General features: G+C 37.1%; 1 protein-coding gene across 2 annotated transcripts in view; it reads right to left on the bottom strand.

The window, feature by feature from the left end:
• LOC131162458 (uncharacterized) overlaps positions 1-20325 on the bottom strand; it is a 58495-nt gene that overhangs the window by 27569 nt on the left and 10601 nt on the right. Inside the window, exons 2-10 of one of the 2 annotated variants that reach the window (XM_058118954.1) lie at positions 18405-18471; positions 18149-18271; positions 13338-13516; positions 12790-12957; positions 12355-12660; positions 12115-12212; positions 8408-8492; positions 7687-7899; positions 6820-6879 (exon numbers count right to left, since the gene is read on the bottom strand). In XM_058118954.1, the coding sequence (XP_057974937.1) occupies positions 6820-6879; positions 7687-7899; positions 8408-8492; positions 12115-12212; positions 12355-12660; positions 12790-12957; positions 13338-13516; positions 18149-18271; positions 18405-18471 (1299 nt within the window). The remainder of the gene's footprint in view (positions 1-6819; positions 6880-7686; positions 7900-8407; positions 8493-12114; positions 12213-12354; positions 12661-12789; positions 12958-13337; positions 13517-18148; positions 18272-18404; positions 18472-20325) is intronic. The other variant, XM_058118956.1, reaches the window with a different exon arrangement.

The raw sequence follows: 20325 nt of genomic DNA, 5'->3' as shown, positions 1-20325 counted from the left end.
TAATACGAGGAAGAGGATACTTATTCTTAACTGTCACTTTATTTATCTCCCTATAGTCAATACACATCCTCATCGTCCCATTTTTCTTCTTTACAAACAGAACTGGTGCTCCCCAGGGCGATACACTAGGTCTAATAAACCCTTTGTCTAATAATTCTTGCAACTGATCTTTTAGTTCTTTCAATTTTGCTGGAACCATTCTATAGGGTGCTTTAGAAATCCGTGCCGTCCCTGAAAGTAAATCAACGGTAAAATCAATTTTCCGATCAGGAGGTAATCCAGGTAACTCCTCTAGAAAGACATCTAAAAATTCTCTCACTACCGGAATATCTGCAAGTTTCAAGTCTTTTCCTTGCACCTCCCTAAATAAAGCTATATACCCTTGGCATCCCTCCAGGAGTAGCCTCCTTACTTTAATAGCGAACAATAACTGTGGTGAGGAGCGCACACACAACCCCACAAATTTGTACTCCTGCTCCCCAAGAGGTCTAAATACTACATCTTTCTGGTAACAATTAATGCTAGCATGATTAGCAACTAGCCAATCCATCCCTAGAACCATGTCAAATTTGTGCATATTTAACGCTACGAGGTCAGCTGGTAGCACTATCTCCTGAATATCTACTAGATAGCCTTTAAGCACTTTCCTACAAACCATTACTACTCCTATCGGTATAGACACAGATAATTCGGCATCCAGAAACTGAGTTTCTATCCCACACCGTCTAATATATTCCCGAGAAATGTTTGACTGTGTGACCCCTGTCTCAAAAAAAATAGTAACTTTAATCGAAAACATAGGAACCGTACCTGTAACCACATCGTCGGCCGCCTCTGTGTCTCCTGATGTCAGTGCATAGACCTGCACCTACACACTATTCTTCTACTGGCCGCCTCGAGGTGCCTGGTTATTTCCTCGAAATTGTCTATAAGTGGGAGCATTGCTCGACTGCGCACAACAATCTCGTGCCATGTGACCCAGTCTACCACACTGATAGCAGACATTCATTCCTGCTCGGCATCCTCCCACATGCCTCCTACCACATCTAGGGTAAATAAGATAAGTCTGCTCACCCTGATACCCATGCCTCCCCATCTCCTGTCTTTGACCCCCGCTATATCTAACTCCCCTCCATGGGCCCCAACTAGTACGTGCCTGAAATCCAAGAAGTGTGAGCCTCTTCCTCTGACTCTGCACCCCTCTGTCTACTCACTCCCACTACAACGGTCCAATCCACCAATTCTGCGAAATCCTACACCTTTAGAACTATCATCTGTTCATAAATTTCCTGCCTCAAGCCTCTCTCAAATTTTCGTGCCTTTTTCGCCTCATTTGGAACCATGTACAGGGCGAAACGAGACAAATCAACAAACTTTGTTGCATATTGCTAGACCGCTAGGTGCCCCTGGGTCAAATTCAGGAACTCCTCCACCTTAACTTCTCTAGTGGTGGCGAGGAAGTATCGGTCGAAGAATATTTCCTTAAACTGGCTCCAGGTCATGGCTACTGGTACTGGTCTCTACTCCTCCAGTAATTTCACAGCTGTCCACCACCGCTCAGCCTCACCAGTCAACCTAAATGTGGCATAGAGAACTCTCTGTTCATCAGTACAGTGCAGCAAAATCAGTATTTTCTCAAGCTCCTAGACCCAGCTCTTTGCCACGAACGATTCGGCTCCTCCTGAAAATGACATGGAATTCATACGAGTAAAATGTCTGATCATGCAGCTCTGATCAGCTGGTGGGCAGTCATGTTCTTTAGAACTCCGTGCTATTTCTGTCATTACTTGTTGGGCGACATTGCGCAATACTACATCAGAATCACAGCCGCCCACACTAGAAGGCCCTGCTTCATTACCACCATCAGCGTGTGCATCGCTATTTCCAGGGTCCATCCTGAAATAGAACAAAAATAATTTGGGAATCCTAACTTCATAATACAACTAATGCATCAATCTATCTAAGAACCACAAAATATTCTCATACCACCAATCAACTAATTAAAAGTTTAGTCTTACCACTCAGAAATAGAAACCGACAATAGTTTACCATAGTTTTCCTGAAATCGTCATTCTAGGAAAAGTACAGAAACCACCCCGAAGTCTCTGCCTCCAAGTTACAAGACAAAACCCTAAATTCTCATCTTAATCTCCCTCATTGACCTACTAAAATCTCAATCTATCCGTTTCTTACCCTTATCAAGATCCATTCCTATACTCTAATATTGTTTTCCACTGTACACTAAAATTTACAAAACCTAACAACCTAGGCTCTGATACCACAATGTAATGATCCGAAAATTCTTTTTTCTTTTTTTTTTTCCATACTGCTAAAAACATAGAATTACTCTAAAACAAATAATGACATCCACACTGTCATCCTGGACTCGAAGTGGGTACCGGGGATACTTGTCTATAAATACATACTATCTATGCAGCGGAAAACATAATATACGTGAACCTTATATACAATACCAGTGTTCTACTATTTCCATAAATATACATGTGCATCCCCAAAAACCATAAAACGTCCTAGGGATTATACAAAACACATCTCCCAGCTCAACACCTACCCTGAATCTAGGATAGTACCAACACCTTCTCTACCTCGGATATCACTCCGCTCGCCTATCTAGATTTCCTGAAATGTTTGAATTATGGGGTGAGACACCTCTCAGTAAGTGGGATAGAGAATCATCAGTGTGTGGCAACATAAGTTCTAGCGTGTTATAAATATATATGCTGCAAGTAATTTATCTGTAATATTTATCAACTATAACTGATAACCCATCGAAATATGAACTTTTAAACATAGCATACTATATCATAATAAATTTCCGTAACATATAAATCATCTGCTATATCTGTATATCACTGAAATTTTCCCCTAAATGGATAGCTAATTGATATCATGTATAACCCTCCCCCCCCTCCCCCCACATGATTGGGTTGTGCAGCCCATAAGCGGGACCTAACAATGGTTAGCCTACCATGCTAAGCCAAAACTGACTCGTCTGTAAGTACGATTGGCCTGCCCAACCTAGTCCGGACTATCGGGGGGGCACACAAATCTTCTTTGGGCTCAATCAACTATCCAATCACCAACACTCTATCTGAGACGTGTGGTGGCACTAATTTGAACTGATAGCTACGGTACCGTGCTCTAAAACTAAACTAAGCCATCAGGGTTCTGCTATTATATAGTATATTTCATAAATAACTGTATCATATCTCGTTTCCTGTTTCTGTGTAAAATCTATCATATCTCGTTTCCTGTTTCTATGTAAAATCTATCATATATATATATTTCATATATATATATGTATATATATATATATATATCTAATCACGGCACTCGGCCGGCTGAGCTGTCACGACACTAGGCCGACTGAAATATCACGGCACTAGGCCGGCTGATCTGTAATAGTATACTGTATAATATCATACTTTTTGTGATGTCTGTGTCATTCTGAAAATCATTATCAAATTGCGTATTGCCCTACAATATGCTAACTGTCTGGGGAAAACATATTTTTGCTGAAAAATAATATTAATTATGTTTCTAGAGTTTACACAGTCCAAACATCAAATTTCCTAAAACATACATTAATTCATAAATTTCATTCTCATATGCCTATATATCTAGAAAATCATATTAATATTTTCTATAATCAAATATTGTATTTTGAACCAATAGAATTTATAAAAATACCTGACATAATCTATCCTCTTACCTGATTCTTGAAGAAATGCCCGCAGGGATCCTAAACCGTGTCTGCGGCACTCGCACTAACCCTGTGAATAATACCTTAACTCAATCAGCTTAACCCCAAAATATTTATCACTTAACATTCCCTAGGCCCACACTTTCCAAAACTGATTAAACTTGAAAAACAACTTCCTTACCCTAGTTTTGGAGTGGTGCTTGGAATGCCCGAACTAAAAAATTACTCCAGTTAAACTACAGAGAATCGCCGCCAGGATCCCAAAATCACGTTTATTAGTTGATTCAGGCAGATTTCGGACGAGAAATCGAAGAGAGAGGGAGTGGAGGCCGCAGCCCTAAGAGAGGGGAGAGAGAAGAGTTTAATTTTTAATAAAAATGAACTTAAACGCCTTTATATAGGCTTGCTGGGCGCAGGGAAAACCGTCGACAGTTTGGACCTGTGCCAAACTAACTCCTTTCTTTTCTTTATACCATGCGCCAGCCAAAACATCTTTAGCCATGGGTACTTCGAAAACCCTAATCTCCTATTCTTTACTCATCACATCACCAACCCCACTATACTCCCCATCACTTGATCTCCCTTCGCCCCAAAATTCATGGCCGGAAAGTCGCCACTGGTGGCTCACACACCCTAAGTGCTGGTGACCTGCGAGTGGGACTCAGCCTGAGTCATCTCCTCGTTCCAGTTTCGTGAGAATTTTCTCCAGCCACGATATTTTGGATTATGACCTTCAAGGATATATTTTGTTGTGGACACAACATATTGCAAGCAAGCACAATAATATCAAGGTGAATTGGAGATAGTTTTTGAGAAATTGAGAGTAAAGTTTAGAGAAATTGTGTTAAAGGGCTGTTGGTGATATATATAGCAGCATATATATGCATAAATCCAACAATGTGGTGACAAATTGTTGGACAAATGCCATTTATCATACCTTGGGCACAATTTCAAGCATTTCCACACATTTCTCAAGTGTGGAGGAAATGTATGCCACTTCATCATTGATAGAAGATGTCCTATGAACATGGTTTCTAGAAATGGAATCCCTCGTATGCAACTTCATCCGGAACCTCACCCACTGCCTTATGAGGTATCTTGGATTGACAACATTACCATATATGTTTGTGAAAGATGTTTCGTTCCTATCCAAATAAGCGACTATTTTGATAATTTTTTATGTGACATCATACCCATGAACATTGATCATGCACTACTTGGTTCTCCTTGGTTGGATGATTTGGGTGCAACTCAAGGACATGGGAATACATGTCTTCAACTAAAAATGGAAGAAAATCATTTTGAAGCCTACTCTACCAACCAACTAGGCCAAAGAATCTGAGGTTAGTGATCATGCCAAAGTTACTCAAATTAAGGACACTACAAGCAAGAAAATGAAAGTGTTTGAAGACATCCAAAGTCCTTCAAACATTCCTATTGTGGAGTCTGTCATCGCTGATGAGTTCATTGATGCAAACTCTCAAGTCAAGTCTATGGTGCTGCCAGTGGAACATGATTTGTTGCCTCATTCATGCATTGGCTTTTGAGAAGTCCAAGTTTGCTTCTCCATTTTGATTCTCGAACATTTCAAAATTTGAGGCCAAATTTTTTCTAACTAGGGGAGAGTTGATGTAGGACAAAAAGCAAGACCTTGGAAAATCCATGTTGAAGACAACTTAAGAAGAATTGGATTTATAATTGTTGGGTTTAATTAGTAGATTATTATGTGTTTAGTTTAATTAGTATAGTGTTATGTGCATTTTGGGGGCTTGTTTGTAATATTTGTATAAAGTAGGGGTTGGTTTGTAATTCATGTAGTTTTAGGGGTATGTGTGTAATTTTATGGGTTGAGACTTTCTTATAAATAGTGTGAAAGCCATGATGTAGGCAGATATTGATGAATTTGAATTGTTAATTGAACGTGAGTTCCCCCATGGTATCTCCTCCCTTCCCTTTCCTTCCTCTCTTTTATTTCATTTCTTCTAAATTCTCACATGGCTGCAGAACCTTGATGCTGCCCCTGCATCACTTTCTGCTTTGCAATGTGTTTTTTGGCATTGCCTAGTTCCATCTAAATCCATCATTTATATGGAATAACTTGTTCAGATTTTCCTTTTTTGGAGAGCATTGGGTTGTCTGGGTACGTGGGAGGCTTTTGAGCTAAGTATTTTTTTCCTTTTCAGGTTTAGGAGGGAAAGTGAACCAAAACACTGCAGAGCTGTGCCCCTTTTTTGCAGTACTTTGGTGCCTTTGGTTAGTGAAGAATGTACAAGAGCACGCAGGCTTTTAAAGAGCAACAGCTATTGTTATAACACTCTAGACTCTAGACTACAATTCCTATTGCCTATGTGTCTGGAGTTTTTAAGGGGGTCTGTTTCAATAATTTTCAGCATGATGGGAACCTTTGTTGGGTTCATGCTTTTTTCTAGTTTTTATTTGTATCTGTACTTTCCTTTTCCCTACTCTATTTTCTTGGAGGATGGCCTATCCTCCCTCTTATGCTTCCCTTTGCCTTTCTAAAAACCATATTCCTTCTTTTATAAATAAACAAATATATAAAAAATAAATAAATAAAAATGTACTGTTCCTAGACCAACCAGACTTATTTGGAGCTGTAGCATCTTCAGATTCAAGCATTGCACAGGTTCTTATCCAAGTTAGCCCCCAAAAAAATTCAAACAATATTCTGCTAGCCTACTGCCAAAACACTTTCAAGCCTCCAATGGAATACTAACAATGAACTCCAAGACAACATATGAGCCTTTTTTGAGTGTTCCCAGCATATACTGACTAGAAGCTTATGCAACTCAATATGCCATGGTTCAATGTATGTCATACCCCAATAAATGTCAGAATATTGGAAAATCCATCTTACAATTCCACTGATGAATATATGAAACTGGGAACAGAACATGGAAGGAGATCACAATAAAAAATAAAAAATAAAAGCATGCATTTCATTGCGTGCTCATCATAATATATGCACATTCAATGGTAGAGACACCAGAATTGCACGCATTTCAGTGCCTATAAAACCAGTAACAAAGCAATTAAAGCAAAACAATTAAATCAGAATTATGCAATTTCAGAATTACCTCAAGAACTTGAAAGCCTTGTTCTTTTGCACAAGCATAGACAGCTGCAGACTTCCCACTCTACACCAGAAGAGGCAAATGCTCTTTAATACCCAATACAAACCAAAAGCTTTCAGATCGAACAACTGTTAGGAGTGGTTATACCACTATGCAATAGAGTGCATGATGTTCTAGTATCAAGGGAATTATATTCATACAAGCCATACGCAAGACATGTACATTCAGAAAATGAAACTAGAAAAATAAGTTCTATCAGAGATACTGAAACAAGTTATATATATATATCTTACAGAAATTTTCCTTTTTAAAGATTTATGAACAATGCTCTGTCAAACTTTATTCCCATTACTTGCTGATGAAACCTTAAAGAAAATTTAGCCATCATGGATTTACTCCATACTTTCATGTAGCACAACCCTTTCCCAGTCATTTGTTCATCAATGATATATTATGCTCTAGGTAGATGAACCAATATTTATAGTTCCGTACCAGTTCAATACCTAAATAAAGCACCTGAAAGGCTGAAAGCAAATGACTCTCCATTGACACCCTTGTAAATCCCATGCTTTTTACCATCAAGTAGCAAGTTGTTTAATGCATATGCACGATAAGAATTATCCTAATTTCTAGTTTTGAAAGCAATTTTCCAATTTGTAGAAGAGTACTGATTCAAAATTTTTGTGCCGTAGAAAAGAAATAACACAAACATATCCTGCATTTATGACTAAAACTCCGTTACTCAATTTCCAAAGGACCCAGTAAGCTAAGATCTAAACCAATAAATGCACCTCATGTACAGCGCCAGGGGCAAAAGCTACAACCTGAAAGAGACCAAACATATATTGGAGGTAAAAGAAAGAGATGTACCCCAACTGGTCCAGTGATTAAGAGAACATTCTTTAGTCTTGCATCTTCATTTACATCTTCTGAATCAGATTCACTTCCTTGATAATCAAAGTCAACATCTGGCATGATGCCTGTTTCACCAGTGGCAGAATTTTTTATGGTATGGGAATCTCTTTCATGCCAAAGACGCAGCCACTCATTTAAAAACTTTACAGATTCACCATTACCACAAACCTGCAGTATCATGTCACAGAAGAAACAGAATTAATGGGAAAATCTTAACACCTAAGAAGGAAATAAAATAGTGTACCAGTGCCTGCGGATTAGAACAGGCATTCAAAGTTGAGCACGGGGCAAGAAAGAACTAGGGGGTCTAAATCTTGTCAATCAAAGAGCATGAAGGCTCCGTTTGGATCAATGGTATAGTTTGAGGAAAGAAAAGGAAAACTTGTTCTAATATGGTTAAACTTTTTTTTTAGGGAAAAAAAAAAAAAGCAAAATGTTAATGATGTCTAAAACCAATTTTTTTCGTTTTATATTTTTATTTTTTTTTCTTATTTCCCTTGATAATCATTAACCAAACATGAAAAAAATGGATTCCTTCATATTTTCCTTTCTTTTCCCTAATGTTCTGCAAGTTCCAAATGGGGCCAAAAAGAAATTGATAGCCTATCTATGTTACGGGCCAGCCAATAATGTATTGAAACAGAAAACTGCAAGTAATTTATTCAAGATAAATGACCTCTGTGGCCTTTTCTGGAAGATACTTGTTTGTCCATAGGCTGTCCTCAGGTTGACTACTACGACCAAGACAATTTGACACCATCCTGCACGTGCAACAGCACATTCACAAGGAATTTGTCAATTAGATATGAAGAGTGCTAATTGAAAATAATATCCAGATAACTATAAATACACAACAAAAAACATCTCAAACATTTTAGGTGCAACTCACAAAAAACAAAATAATATTTGTTTACAATGAGGTAGATGAAAATGTTATGATTATACAACTATAATGCCTTCTGTAACATTTAACAAAAACAGTAACTCCAATAATTAGAACAGGAATCAGACAATTCTGACTGATATATTGTCTCTAAAAAATGTCTCAAAACAAAGACATCGAACTTCAGAGGAAGAAAAATGTTTCTCTGAAACTTCAAATTTTCTGTTTATTCATCTCTAATACTAGAAAGGGGATTTCTTCCTTTGTGGTCTCATTTTTAATTTCTCAATTTTTCCTCATAACTACTTCCCATATTATACTAATTGCCCTCAACTGCACAGGTTTTCAAAAAATAACTATCCCTGTGAGCTAAATATTTCTCTGTCAATCTTCTAAACACATACCTGCCTATATAACTGCACACACCACCCCCTTTCGGCCCTCCCTTTGCTTTTCCAGCCATCTCATGTATAAGCATGTGTACATCATCACTGTCATCACTGACAAGTACACATCTGCAGATAATCTTTTCATATTTTTGGTGCATTTTCCTTACACTCTTGGAGTTTTCTTTTATATCTGCACTTTATTATTCTTAAATTGGCAGATGCTTTTGATTTCATGTTTAACAAATGTAAATGGGTCAAATGAACTTCTAGAGCATAGATAAATACGAGAGAAGAAAAATGAAGAGAACTCTGTGGAGAGGTAATGGCAGAGTCTGATTCCCAAAATTTCAAGGCCACCCACTGTAGTTTGCTCCCCCAGTCCCCAAACAATGAATCTCTCTTCTCAGAACTGCTGTCCTACTCAGGCCGCTGAGTTGCATCCCCTTGCCACTCTGTTGGCTACTGAGGAGAGGCACTCTCTAGTCATGAAGTGGGTGAACACCAAAAAAAATGTGACGGTAGATATAAAAGTTATGAACTGTTCTTAGACCCCATTTGGAACTTTAAAAATATTAGGGATAGGGAAGAAAATTTTGAGGGAATTCATTTTTTCATATCTGGTTGAAAGTAAGAAAAAAAAAATTAAAATTTACACATCATTAGCATTTGAATTTTTTTAATTTTTTATTATATTAGAATAAAATTTTATTTCTAATAGTATTTAATATCAAGAGAAGATATAACAAAAAAAAATGAATTTACTTCTTATTTTCCTTTCCTCAAGTAAAATCCGTGATCCAAACACACCTAAAAAAAGGTTTGAAACAAAAAATCATCTTTGAAGTTTCAAAAATTTCACAGACCTCCCTAAAGGTCTCGCTAAAAAATGAGGAATTCCCCTAGACCCCCGTTGCAACTTGAAATATAAGGAAAGGAAAATATGAAGGAATCCCTTTTTTTCATGTTTGATTACCAAGGAAAGTTTTAAAATTATAGATATACCAAATCAATGAATGAAAATTTGATCTTTAATTTTCGTTTTTAATAATATTTGACATAGAGAGAAAATGCATTGGAAAATATAAATTTCCTTCTTAGTTTCTTTTCCTTTCCTTTCCCCAAAAAATTAAAAAAAAAACATCCATGATCCAAATGGACCCCTAAAGTTTTAAAACCTTGGATGATTTATGACACACTAATATCCCCTACTTTATGCTTGACAATGAACTAACAAGAGTATTGCAAATGCCACAAAGGTCAAAATTGGAGGATCCTTAGATTTTTGAAACCTAAAGGAGTTCTACATTTTTAACCAAATTTAGGTACAGGAATTTTTTCAAAATTCATGGGAGGTCCACATCTTTCTGCCAAGGAGTCAATTTTTTTAAAACCAATTAATTAAATTGCAATAGCACATAATAACCTTCTTAAATATATTTATATGTATAAATTATCAAAACCAATATGAACAACAATCACTCAAAAGCAGCGAAGCACACGCATCACACATGCCTGTGGCTAGTATCTCTCGTTAGCCTAGGCCCTGCACCAGGAGATAATATTAAATGATAAGAATGCACATGGTTTGCCTTAGTGGCTATCCAAAAACTGAACCAGTATTCAACCATTGCCAAATAGAAGAGCCAGAACCAAACCAAACATGGGCAAAACAAGACCCAACCAACCTAAATTATGGTCACGCTGAATTAGTTGAGATCACAGTAAAAATAACAAAGCGCCTTTAGTATAATGGCCTTTGAGACTTGTGGGGGAGAGGGATTGTGTAAAAGATTTGTAGATGGGAATATATGGTGGTCAAAAAGGTCCAAGGAAGACATATCATGGGTCTTTGGAAGGCTAATATGAATGAATTCAAACCTTTTTGAAGAGGGTCTCGTTTAAGGTAGGTGGAGTGAGAAAAACATGAAAAAATTTGAAAGTATTTGTTGTGTGGAACTATCATTGGTGGAGTTCCGTAATCATTTTGACATTGCAGTGAATAATAAAGCTTGGGTGGGATGTCGAGTGGGAAGAGCTAGTTCTGGAACACAATGTACATTGTTTGGGCTAGAAGTACTAATGGGAACTTGGTAAGTACATAATTACGTCTCGCTTTGACAGCTTGGCTAATGAGGGGATGTATATAGGCATCAAATTGCTTTCTTTACCATGAAAACAGCTTTGGATAACTGTATGTTGCAGGAAGCAAACCATTCCCAAACAACAATTAATTTGCAAGTAGGCATAGACAGCTGTTTGTGAATTATAGACTAATGATGGATTTGGCAACAGCCATCACGATTTGTGGGATTTTAGACCTTACCCTACACACTTAAGGGATCCATCACAGGTGGTATAGGCCATGCCGTGGAAGAAATTGCATAAAGAAGGTCTAAAAAAATTCTCCTCATTCTATTTTGTGGAGCTCTAGGAAGAAGAGGAAGAATATTTGAGGGCAAGAGGAGACAAATGCCAAATTAGAAGTGATTACCTTGAAAGATGCTTGTGGCAAATCTGGATAATCTGGAAGAAAAAATGCACTATCTAAATTCCGACATCTTGCAAAATTGTAACTTCTGTTTCCATATTCTTGTTTGTTGCATGCATATGTGCATTCCTTCTATGGCTTTGGCTTCGAACAAAATTTTGTTGATTCATAAAAACGAAATTTTTTGGGCAAACCTTACATGGAGTTTCTCTTGCTTTTAGTTTTTGTGCATGCACAAGATGACTTTGACGATGAATTATAATATGCAAACCTAGCAACACCAATAACTCCACACTTGGGTGGAATTTAGAACTATGATAAATTTTATTGGGTTCATTCTGTCCCAAAGGTTTGTTGTTCTCATCTGTCCCAACAATAAAGACTCAATTTCAGAGCTATTCCAACTCTCCATGACAGTTAAAGAAAAAGACCATCAAAAGAGCCACAAATCAAGAACAAAAACCTAGAAGTATTACCTAATAGCACTTAAATTATTATTTCCCAGCAGCCAGAACCATGTCCCCAAAACAGAAGTTTATGGATCGAATGTTCAAAGAAAACACTTATAACAAAAGGAAGTTCAAGCATATATGAGTGCCGTGTTGATCTCAAAAGAACCTAACCTTTCCTGAGTAGATGTACTCTGCAGCTCGACATTAGAACCTCGTAAACAAACAGCAAGCCCAGAGGAGAAACCAGCATTGTCCATCACATGTTCCTGCTACGATTGCACCCATCATAGCAAAATTCGCAGCAGTAAATGACAACATACACAGAAAACTTTAAAAAAAAAAAAATTCAAAAGGTGGTCCTCAAAATTATTTTTCAAGGAAAATATTCAGTTTAATTTAAGTGATATGTACCATTTCTGGACCCTTTAGCTGCTGACAGCATTCTATTTGATCACCAGCCAACAAAGGCAGGTAGGTTGGCAATATACCGTGCAATTTTTTTTCCTTTATAGAACTATCCACCAAAAATACATCATTCTGAACAACAGATTTTCTACTGCAAGGTAAAATACTTTGAACGTTTTCAAAATTTAGCGATTCCACAGAGTCTTCAAAGGCTGATAAGAATGCGCCTTCGCCTTCCAGGCTGAAGTTGGTATTGATGAAGCTGCTATCACAAAATACCCAATTTCCCCAATCAAGGGACACAGCATCATCCTGCATAGTTGGAAGTTGGGATTTTGCACCAGATGTGATGAATACAAATGTAGATATTCAAATTCAACAGACTAAAACATAATGTACTTTAATGTGAATGCATACATAAATAGTCTGACAGTGGCATACCTGAACCCTTTCAAATACATGAATAGGGCCAAAAGTAATGCTTTTATCTGATATCTCAGCTGAGCACCAGTTAGTGTCCAGTTCAGCTGTCTCCTGACATCTCTTGCCTGTTTTCCATGATGAGAAGAATGGATGTATTTGCCTTCCTGCAAACATTCGTGAATTTTCCTGATAAAAAACCAAAAAAAAAAAAGCCATCAAAAAAAACCACAAGAAGTTACAAAATTTATGCTTAAAAAAAATAACATCACAATATGAGGCAATTAAACTTTTATGGTGTTTAAAAAATCCAGTAGATTGACTTTCAAGCCAAAGTTTTCATAACTATTCCCAAAAGCACAAAAAAAAATCAAAACAATACATTCAACTTCAATTAATAAATGAAGTAAACAGAAAGATGCAGATGTAAATAAAAGCATCACAATAAATAATATAAATAAGGTTAAATATAAGCATATCAAGCAACCAAATTCCACTAACATGAGCTAAACAAAAGGAAGAGAGCAAGCAAAATACTAAAACACAACAATGAAGCAAGAATGACTTACCTCAGCTGTCATTTTGGCCTCCAACCGCAAATCTGGAATTGAATGTGATCCATGCTCATTCAGTAATGGGTTAGTTGATAAGTGCCTCAAGGATGCCCCCTTCAGCCCACTGGTCGTTAGATTTTTAGTTGGTGTAGTCTTCACTTGTCGCTTCTTTAAACGCTGGGGGCTTCTCACATCTTCCATAAGATTGTATGAGGAACAAAAGTTATTTGCTAGTTAAAATGGACACTATAATTTTCCCCAGTGATCATAATTGCATTCAGTAATCAAATATAAAGTCTATTGTCAAAGCAGATACTAACAAAAACAATCTAATTCAGTGGCACTATGGGGAACTAAATCCAATGATTGACAAATCAACTGACAATGGCTTCAAACTTCAAATCTAAGCTGTGAAATATTAATTCCCCTTAATTTGTCATGTAATGAATGTGGCTCAAAAGGACACACTACATTGTTTGTGCGAGCAAACACACTGCTCTCCAAAAATGCCAAAAAGCCTGTCCTAAACATTTCAATTAACAGATTAGTGCAAGAAGCAACATCCATGTGTCTCAGCTATGATAACATATAAAAGAAACATCAGGAGACAAGTGGATTGCTAGGAATCTTCAGCTGCAGCAGATTGTTGGTATAAAAGCCTCAACCTCAGAGGGCACCATAGCTTTTCAACCGTGATTGATCAACAGAAATTTAGAGGAATCAGGAAAAGAACAAGTTCAGCTAAGAAGGACTTGCAGGTGAAAGTCCATGAAGTGTCCAAGGGCCAAATTCGACCTTTTTGAGAGAAATGGACAAATTCAAGAATGTTAAAAAGTAAAAAAAGATCCATCGTCCATCCCATGAGATTTCAGAATAAATGATGTTGTAAATCTGAAATAAACTCAGCTTCAATCAAGAAGATACAGCACTTAGGATTAGAGGGGGAGAAGATAGGATTAGAGGGGGAGAAGATAGGAGAAGAGATTAAAGCAAAAAGACCCAGTTGGGGGTCCTCTGGAGCTTCCATACAGCTCCAGGTATACCTCCTTATACATTAATAATATTAGGACTTGGAGGACAAAAATGCCCAACATACACCACCTAATTACTAAAACAGCATATTCTCTTCTAACACTCACCCTCAAGCTTGAGGTGTATAGAAATCACCTAAGCTTGGTTAGTTACAACAAGTACACAACACAGGTTTAAATAAAGCCTTCATAAAAATATCTCCTAACTAATCCATTAGTTTCACAAATGGAGTATCACAACCTTCTTTTTTTGGATAAGTTAAATATATTAAACAGAAAAACAAAGGACAAAGAGAGGAGAACAAGATGTCCTCCAACAGAACAAAACAAAACATGCAAACAGTTACAAATAGTCATAAAAAGCTGCCCCCCAGTCCCTTTGCAGGCCGGACAGCAACATCTTCCCAAAAACATAAAAGAATGAGCCCAAAGAGAGGCAAGAAACATAATTCTATCCTATAAAAAACAAGAAATTGGTCTGTCCTTGAAGATTCTCGAATTCCTCTCGATCCACAGGATCCATAAAGTAGTAAAAGCAGTGCATCTCCATAAAGCCCTATCCACTCACAACCTTTCAACACAACATCCCTCACAAAATGAGGGTGAGCCTCAATGGGACTTGTCCCTCCATGAAACATTGGGTTTCTAGCAAAATAAATGGCAGCTTGATTATGACAAAAGTCACAAAACATACCAATGGGTTTCGTTACCAGGAATAGCTTGGTACCCTGCTTCACCAGCAGTATTAGCCATAGCTTGGTATTCTGCTTCAGCTTGCTCAATTAGTTTGTTTCTTGCTACACCAAGTAATAAGATAGTAAACTATGCAGACCCAAAGACACCTAACAAATTCCTCACCGGAAGGAAGATTCACCAAGTTCAATACATTTGGGTGTAAACCTTGGCAATCAATTGAACCTTAGGCCATACAATAGAGCTGTAAGGAAGATAGTAAACTATGCAGACCCAAAGACACCTAACAAACTCCTCACCGGAAGGAAGATTCACCAAGTCCCATCTCCCTCAAGTGGTCAAAGGCATATCCATTTAGACATCCATTGCATGCTTCCACCTAGGGTTAGCAGATTTTCAGCATGTAAGGAAGGGATAAAAACGAAGGAAATAGACAAGTTAAAAGAATGCACAGTAATAGGAAGATGGAGAACTAAAACATAATGAACATAGGATAAGCAACTAAGGATTGTTGAATATAAGTTCAGATACCTTTCCAATGAGCAACCGGCGAATCCAAGTCACGTTGGTATGGATCTCCAGAGCTAGAAGTCGAGATAGTGAAGGGAAGAAATGGTGTTAGTGGCATCTATGTCTGCTTTTAGTCATTTATAAACCCTCAATAATTCGTCTGGGTCAATAACATATGGATTGCGAAGAGGAGTGGAAGTTTTGTTTGGAGGAATATGAATAGGAACTGAGTATCTACAGAAAGGAACCATAAATCTTGATAGACTCAAAATAGATTCATCTAAGGAGGGCCCGACACCAGAGAAATAAGGCATCCCCTGAAAAAATGTGACATAAGCAATAACATAGTTCCTATGAGTGTGGGTTCATAACATATATAACCACCTTTCTCTGTTTTTTTGTACTCAATAAAGACACTTTTAACAGCAAAAACAAACTCTTCTTTACCAAAATATGGAACATAAACAAAATAAGTGCAACCGAAGGCACAATGGAGAAGGGAATTCTCCCGTAGAATGTTGGAAGGCATATTGTTAAGCAATTGTAAGGAAAGCATCTATCCAAATGTTTTAGGAACATGCAATTGAAATAGTAAATACTATGCCATGTCAAGTAACTGTTTGTTTTTCCGTTTAGATACTCTTGCAAAGGGTTAGCACACCTTGGCTAAGCAAAAAACCTAAGGCTCATTTTGACCATATTCAAATACATTATCAAATCTAAAAAGTTTAAACAACAATGCCAAGTTGAGTTCATATTTCTTAGTTGAATTGAATGAATACATTGAGAAATTCGTACTTGTCTTTTAACAAATAGATCCAGGATATATGTGAACAATCATCAACAAAAGACTCAAAATATTGACTCCACAAGGCCCAAATATCTGAATGAAGAAGAGAAAATAATGATTTAGAACAAGACTCAACTCTATATGAAAAATAAGTCATACTATGCTCTCCTAACTAACACCCAAACCACTCAAACCAAGGAATACTTCAAGATGGGAAAAGCATGCTGCAGTTTTGAAGGGATGGATGACCCTAACAAGTGTTGCCATTCATCTAAAGAAGCACAGAGTAGAAATTGAGAAAGTTGTTTGGAAAAAATTGGATCTGCCACCATCAAAATAGTACAGGCTATACTCAATCCCTCCACCAACCCTCTTCTTCATTTGGAGATCTCGAATAACACACTAAGAAGGAAATATGGATATGGAGCAGTTAGATATTTAGATAATTGACTAACTAGGGTTCAAGGGAAATTTAGGCACATATAATACAAATGAAAAAGGAATAGAAGGAGATGAAAAATATTGCAACAATCAAACGAGGGAGTAACCAAACCATAGCAAGAGTAACCTAATAGAGGATAATGTAGTAGGTTTCAATGACTGAAATAAGTTACGAATCCCTAAAATATTCAATGAGGCACCAAAATCAATAAAGTAGGATGAAGAGGATGAAGAAACAAGAAGCAAGGATCTGCAGACTAAGTTTGTAGTTGTTCAACCATGCAAACAAGACTCTTATACTCCTCTTAAGACACAATACATGATGTACTCAACTCCCCAATGAAGTGAGTGGAGTGGTCAGCATGAAGTGTCAAGCGTACAATCATCATTCGTAAGAGACTCAATAGGCCCAAGTCAATTTCCCATGGAGATCTCAATAAAGATCAATGGTATGGTTTCCCTTACCACAATGTGTGCAAATACAAGAATTTCTACAACAAACTCCTCCTCTTGAACCGCCATCCCAACCTTGTCCTTGTCCTCCAAAAACTTCCCTCTAGAGACAGTGCCAACCATGGTTGAACTATCACAGGAAAATCTTGAGAAGGGGATTGAGACCCATCTTGGTGAATTGTTGGATTCTAGCATATGCTTCATTCATAGATGGTGTGGGTTCACATGTAGGAATCTGAAAAATGGGTTGAAGCTTTGGCTTAAGCCAAATATAAACTGTCCATTGCCTCTTAATCATGTCAACATTGGAACTAGTTGGTAGATATTGACTTCCTCCCCATACCCTTTAGAGTGCCATAAGTCTCACTAATGAACCTACCTTCTTGGTCGTATTAGGAAAAAACTTCTCATGAAGGTCAAAACACGTTTATTTTTTATATTGAGGGAAGCTTTCATGAAGATGCTTTTGTCATTCTATGAATCATCCTTCCATAGAAACTCGTGGCTCCATGCTATTTCACAACTGCACACGCAATATGTCAATCTCTTTCATCCAATGCTTTCTAGTAAGCCAAGAATTTGTATTTAACCCCAAAAAATATGGAAAAGAGAAAAAAAAAATTACACATTTATTTCAAGGGTCAAAAAATTGAATGCTCAGATGCCCACATGGGACTTTGACCACAAAATGAAGCAACTTTGGTTTATGAAACCACATATTTTTCCCCCTCGAGCCCAAAGGCTAATCATGATTGCAAACTTATTCCTTTGAACCATTGACAGCCATCTCAAATAAAATGACTCTCAGCCTCAGGACACTCTTCATATCAACATATCATCATATTGTCTCAATGCAGTGTAGATTATAGAAAGATCAATATCAGGAAGAAATGAGGAAATCAACATACTGGCCATAGAATCTACTGGTGAACATGTTTTATCATTTCCTCCTGGTGAATCCATGCATTTCTGCTCTTTCTTCTGTCTTTTCTGGAATCCTCTCCCTGAAACTTTTTGAAGGAAATCAGACCCTACAAAAATGAATCAAGAAATCAACATTAATGTACACAGTTGCCGACCTTGATTGTTAAATATTCTAAGTGTTCCAAATTCTCCAGTTCTGCAAATCAACTAAAGAGAAGAGGAAGGAGAATTCCTACTCACCAGCAGTGGCAGTACAGTCATTATCATCTGCCCTCCTGCTCCAAACCTCTTTGCAATTCACAGCAACCTGTGCATCAGCATGAGAAAGATGATGCAACAGCATGAAACTGATCCCAAACACGAAAGGGGAGTTTTAAAGGATAAGAAATCAAGAGAATAAATCAAGGGGTAGAGAAATTTTTTAACACTTAATTCAATTGATCCAAGTCTAATAATCCAGTAGATAACAGAAGTATTTAAAGACCAAATATGTTTGGCAAATGAGCAAACAATAATTGAGAAACCTGAATAATACTATGGTGTTACTTCCTTAAGAGATAAAATCCTAAAATCTGCTAATTTATGACCTAACAAAACACTCACAAAAAGTATTACAATGATAGAGAAATAAAAAGTTCATTAATGACTAAAAGTCAAAAATTTTCAAAGAACTTGGATTTAGTAACTGGCCTCCTATCACATACTGCATCATTCTCCCCTAGTTAGGAGAAACCCAACTTTGAATTTGAAGTGTGAGAAAATTAAAAATCAAAGGCATGTCAAATCATGCAAAGTAGGACTGTAATCACATCCCTTTCAAGGTCCACAAAAAAAAAAGACTAAAACTTTGAATATTTGGAGAGTAAATGATGAACACAACATATTGTCATCCCTTTTGCTCTGGAATCTGGAATGATGTACTCCAATCTAGCAATGGTGCTTCAGAATCACTGCTGGACCTTCGTCAACATGAACTTCTTGGTCATTGAACTGTCCAAAGCATGGTTGGCCAGATATAGTAGCATCTTAGGAGCATATGCATAAAAGTACTGAGTCACTGAATTATTGAGCCATCTCTTTTCTTTCTCACACTTCTAGCATTCTTAACATGGTGTCAAACTTTAGATGCTGTCTGGTTAAGGATCCAAAAAGGAGTTGTCATATTGTTATTTATGAAAATGAAAACAAGGAATTGCATTTGTATCATGTATTGTTTCCACTCAAAAACGTGAGTCGTTTTCAAAATAGTTCCCTGAAATGAAAATAGTGGAACTACGCACGGTTAATGTCGATCCAAGTGGCAATTGTTAATAAAATAATAATTATCATTAGTTTATAATAATAATAATAATTATTATTATTATTATTATTATTATTAAAAAGTGGTACCCCATGTTTTCATTGTATCAGGAAAATTGTATCCAAAAACATAGGAAACACATTAAAAAATAAAAATAAAAAATAAAAATTGTTTTCTAAAAACCCGTCATTTTTAGGAGGGTTTTTCGATACATTTATGAAAATGGTTTTTTGGAAACACTTAAACCAAATGCGAACTTAGTATTTCTTTGAATCCCGCATTTCTGAATATAGAAAATTGTATCTGAAACCTTAACCAAACAAGCCTTTAGTGTTCCTTCCTCTTCCCCAAAACTCCCAGAACTTCAAACAACCAGAGCATTGAGCTCTGTAAAGGTACAGGTGCAAATTTTTCCACTTTTGGTAGTTTCTCTATGCTGAGAGTGGGTTCAAAGTTATTTCAAGGGTTTGAAGCCCAAGGATAGACCATAAACACAGTTTCTAAGATATGCATGGACTGGTTACTTTTAGTGATTTTCTGTTCTGTTGATAGCCATTCCGAGAGTTTGTTTATGTCACTGGAGGAGATTTGATGTTAGAAAGTTTTTTCTTGTGTTGGTTCTTACAATGGATTGCTGATCGTTACATCCTGCTGCACTCTTCGTGAAGAAAAGTGTTCTGGCTTGCTGTTTATTAGCTGTTTTGAGGATATCCATTATCTGGTCTACTGCTTGGCTAATGAAGTTGATGGATAGGGTAAATTCATATCATCTTTAATGGTCTTAGGCCACTTGGTCTGTAGTGTTGGTCCATGAGTCGGTTGCGGATTGCTAGTTGTGCGATTCCAAGATTGTTGAAGTGC

Source organism: Malania oleifera, chromosome 8, assembly GCF_029873635.1.
Source record: "Malania oleifera isolate guangnan ecotype guangnan chromosome 8, ASM2987363v1, whole genome shotgun sequence".
In the NCBI taxonomy this organism is placed as follows: domain Eukaryota; kingdom Viridiplantae; phylum Streptophyta; class Magnoliopsida; order Santalales; family Ximeniaceae; genus Malania; species Malania oleifera.
The sequence above is the reverse complement of the archived record's forward strand: the minus strand, read 5'-3'. Positions and strand labels throughout refer to the sequence as shown.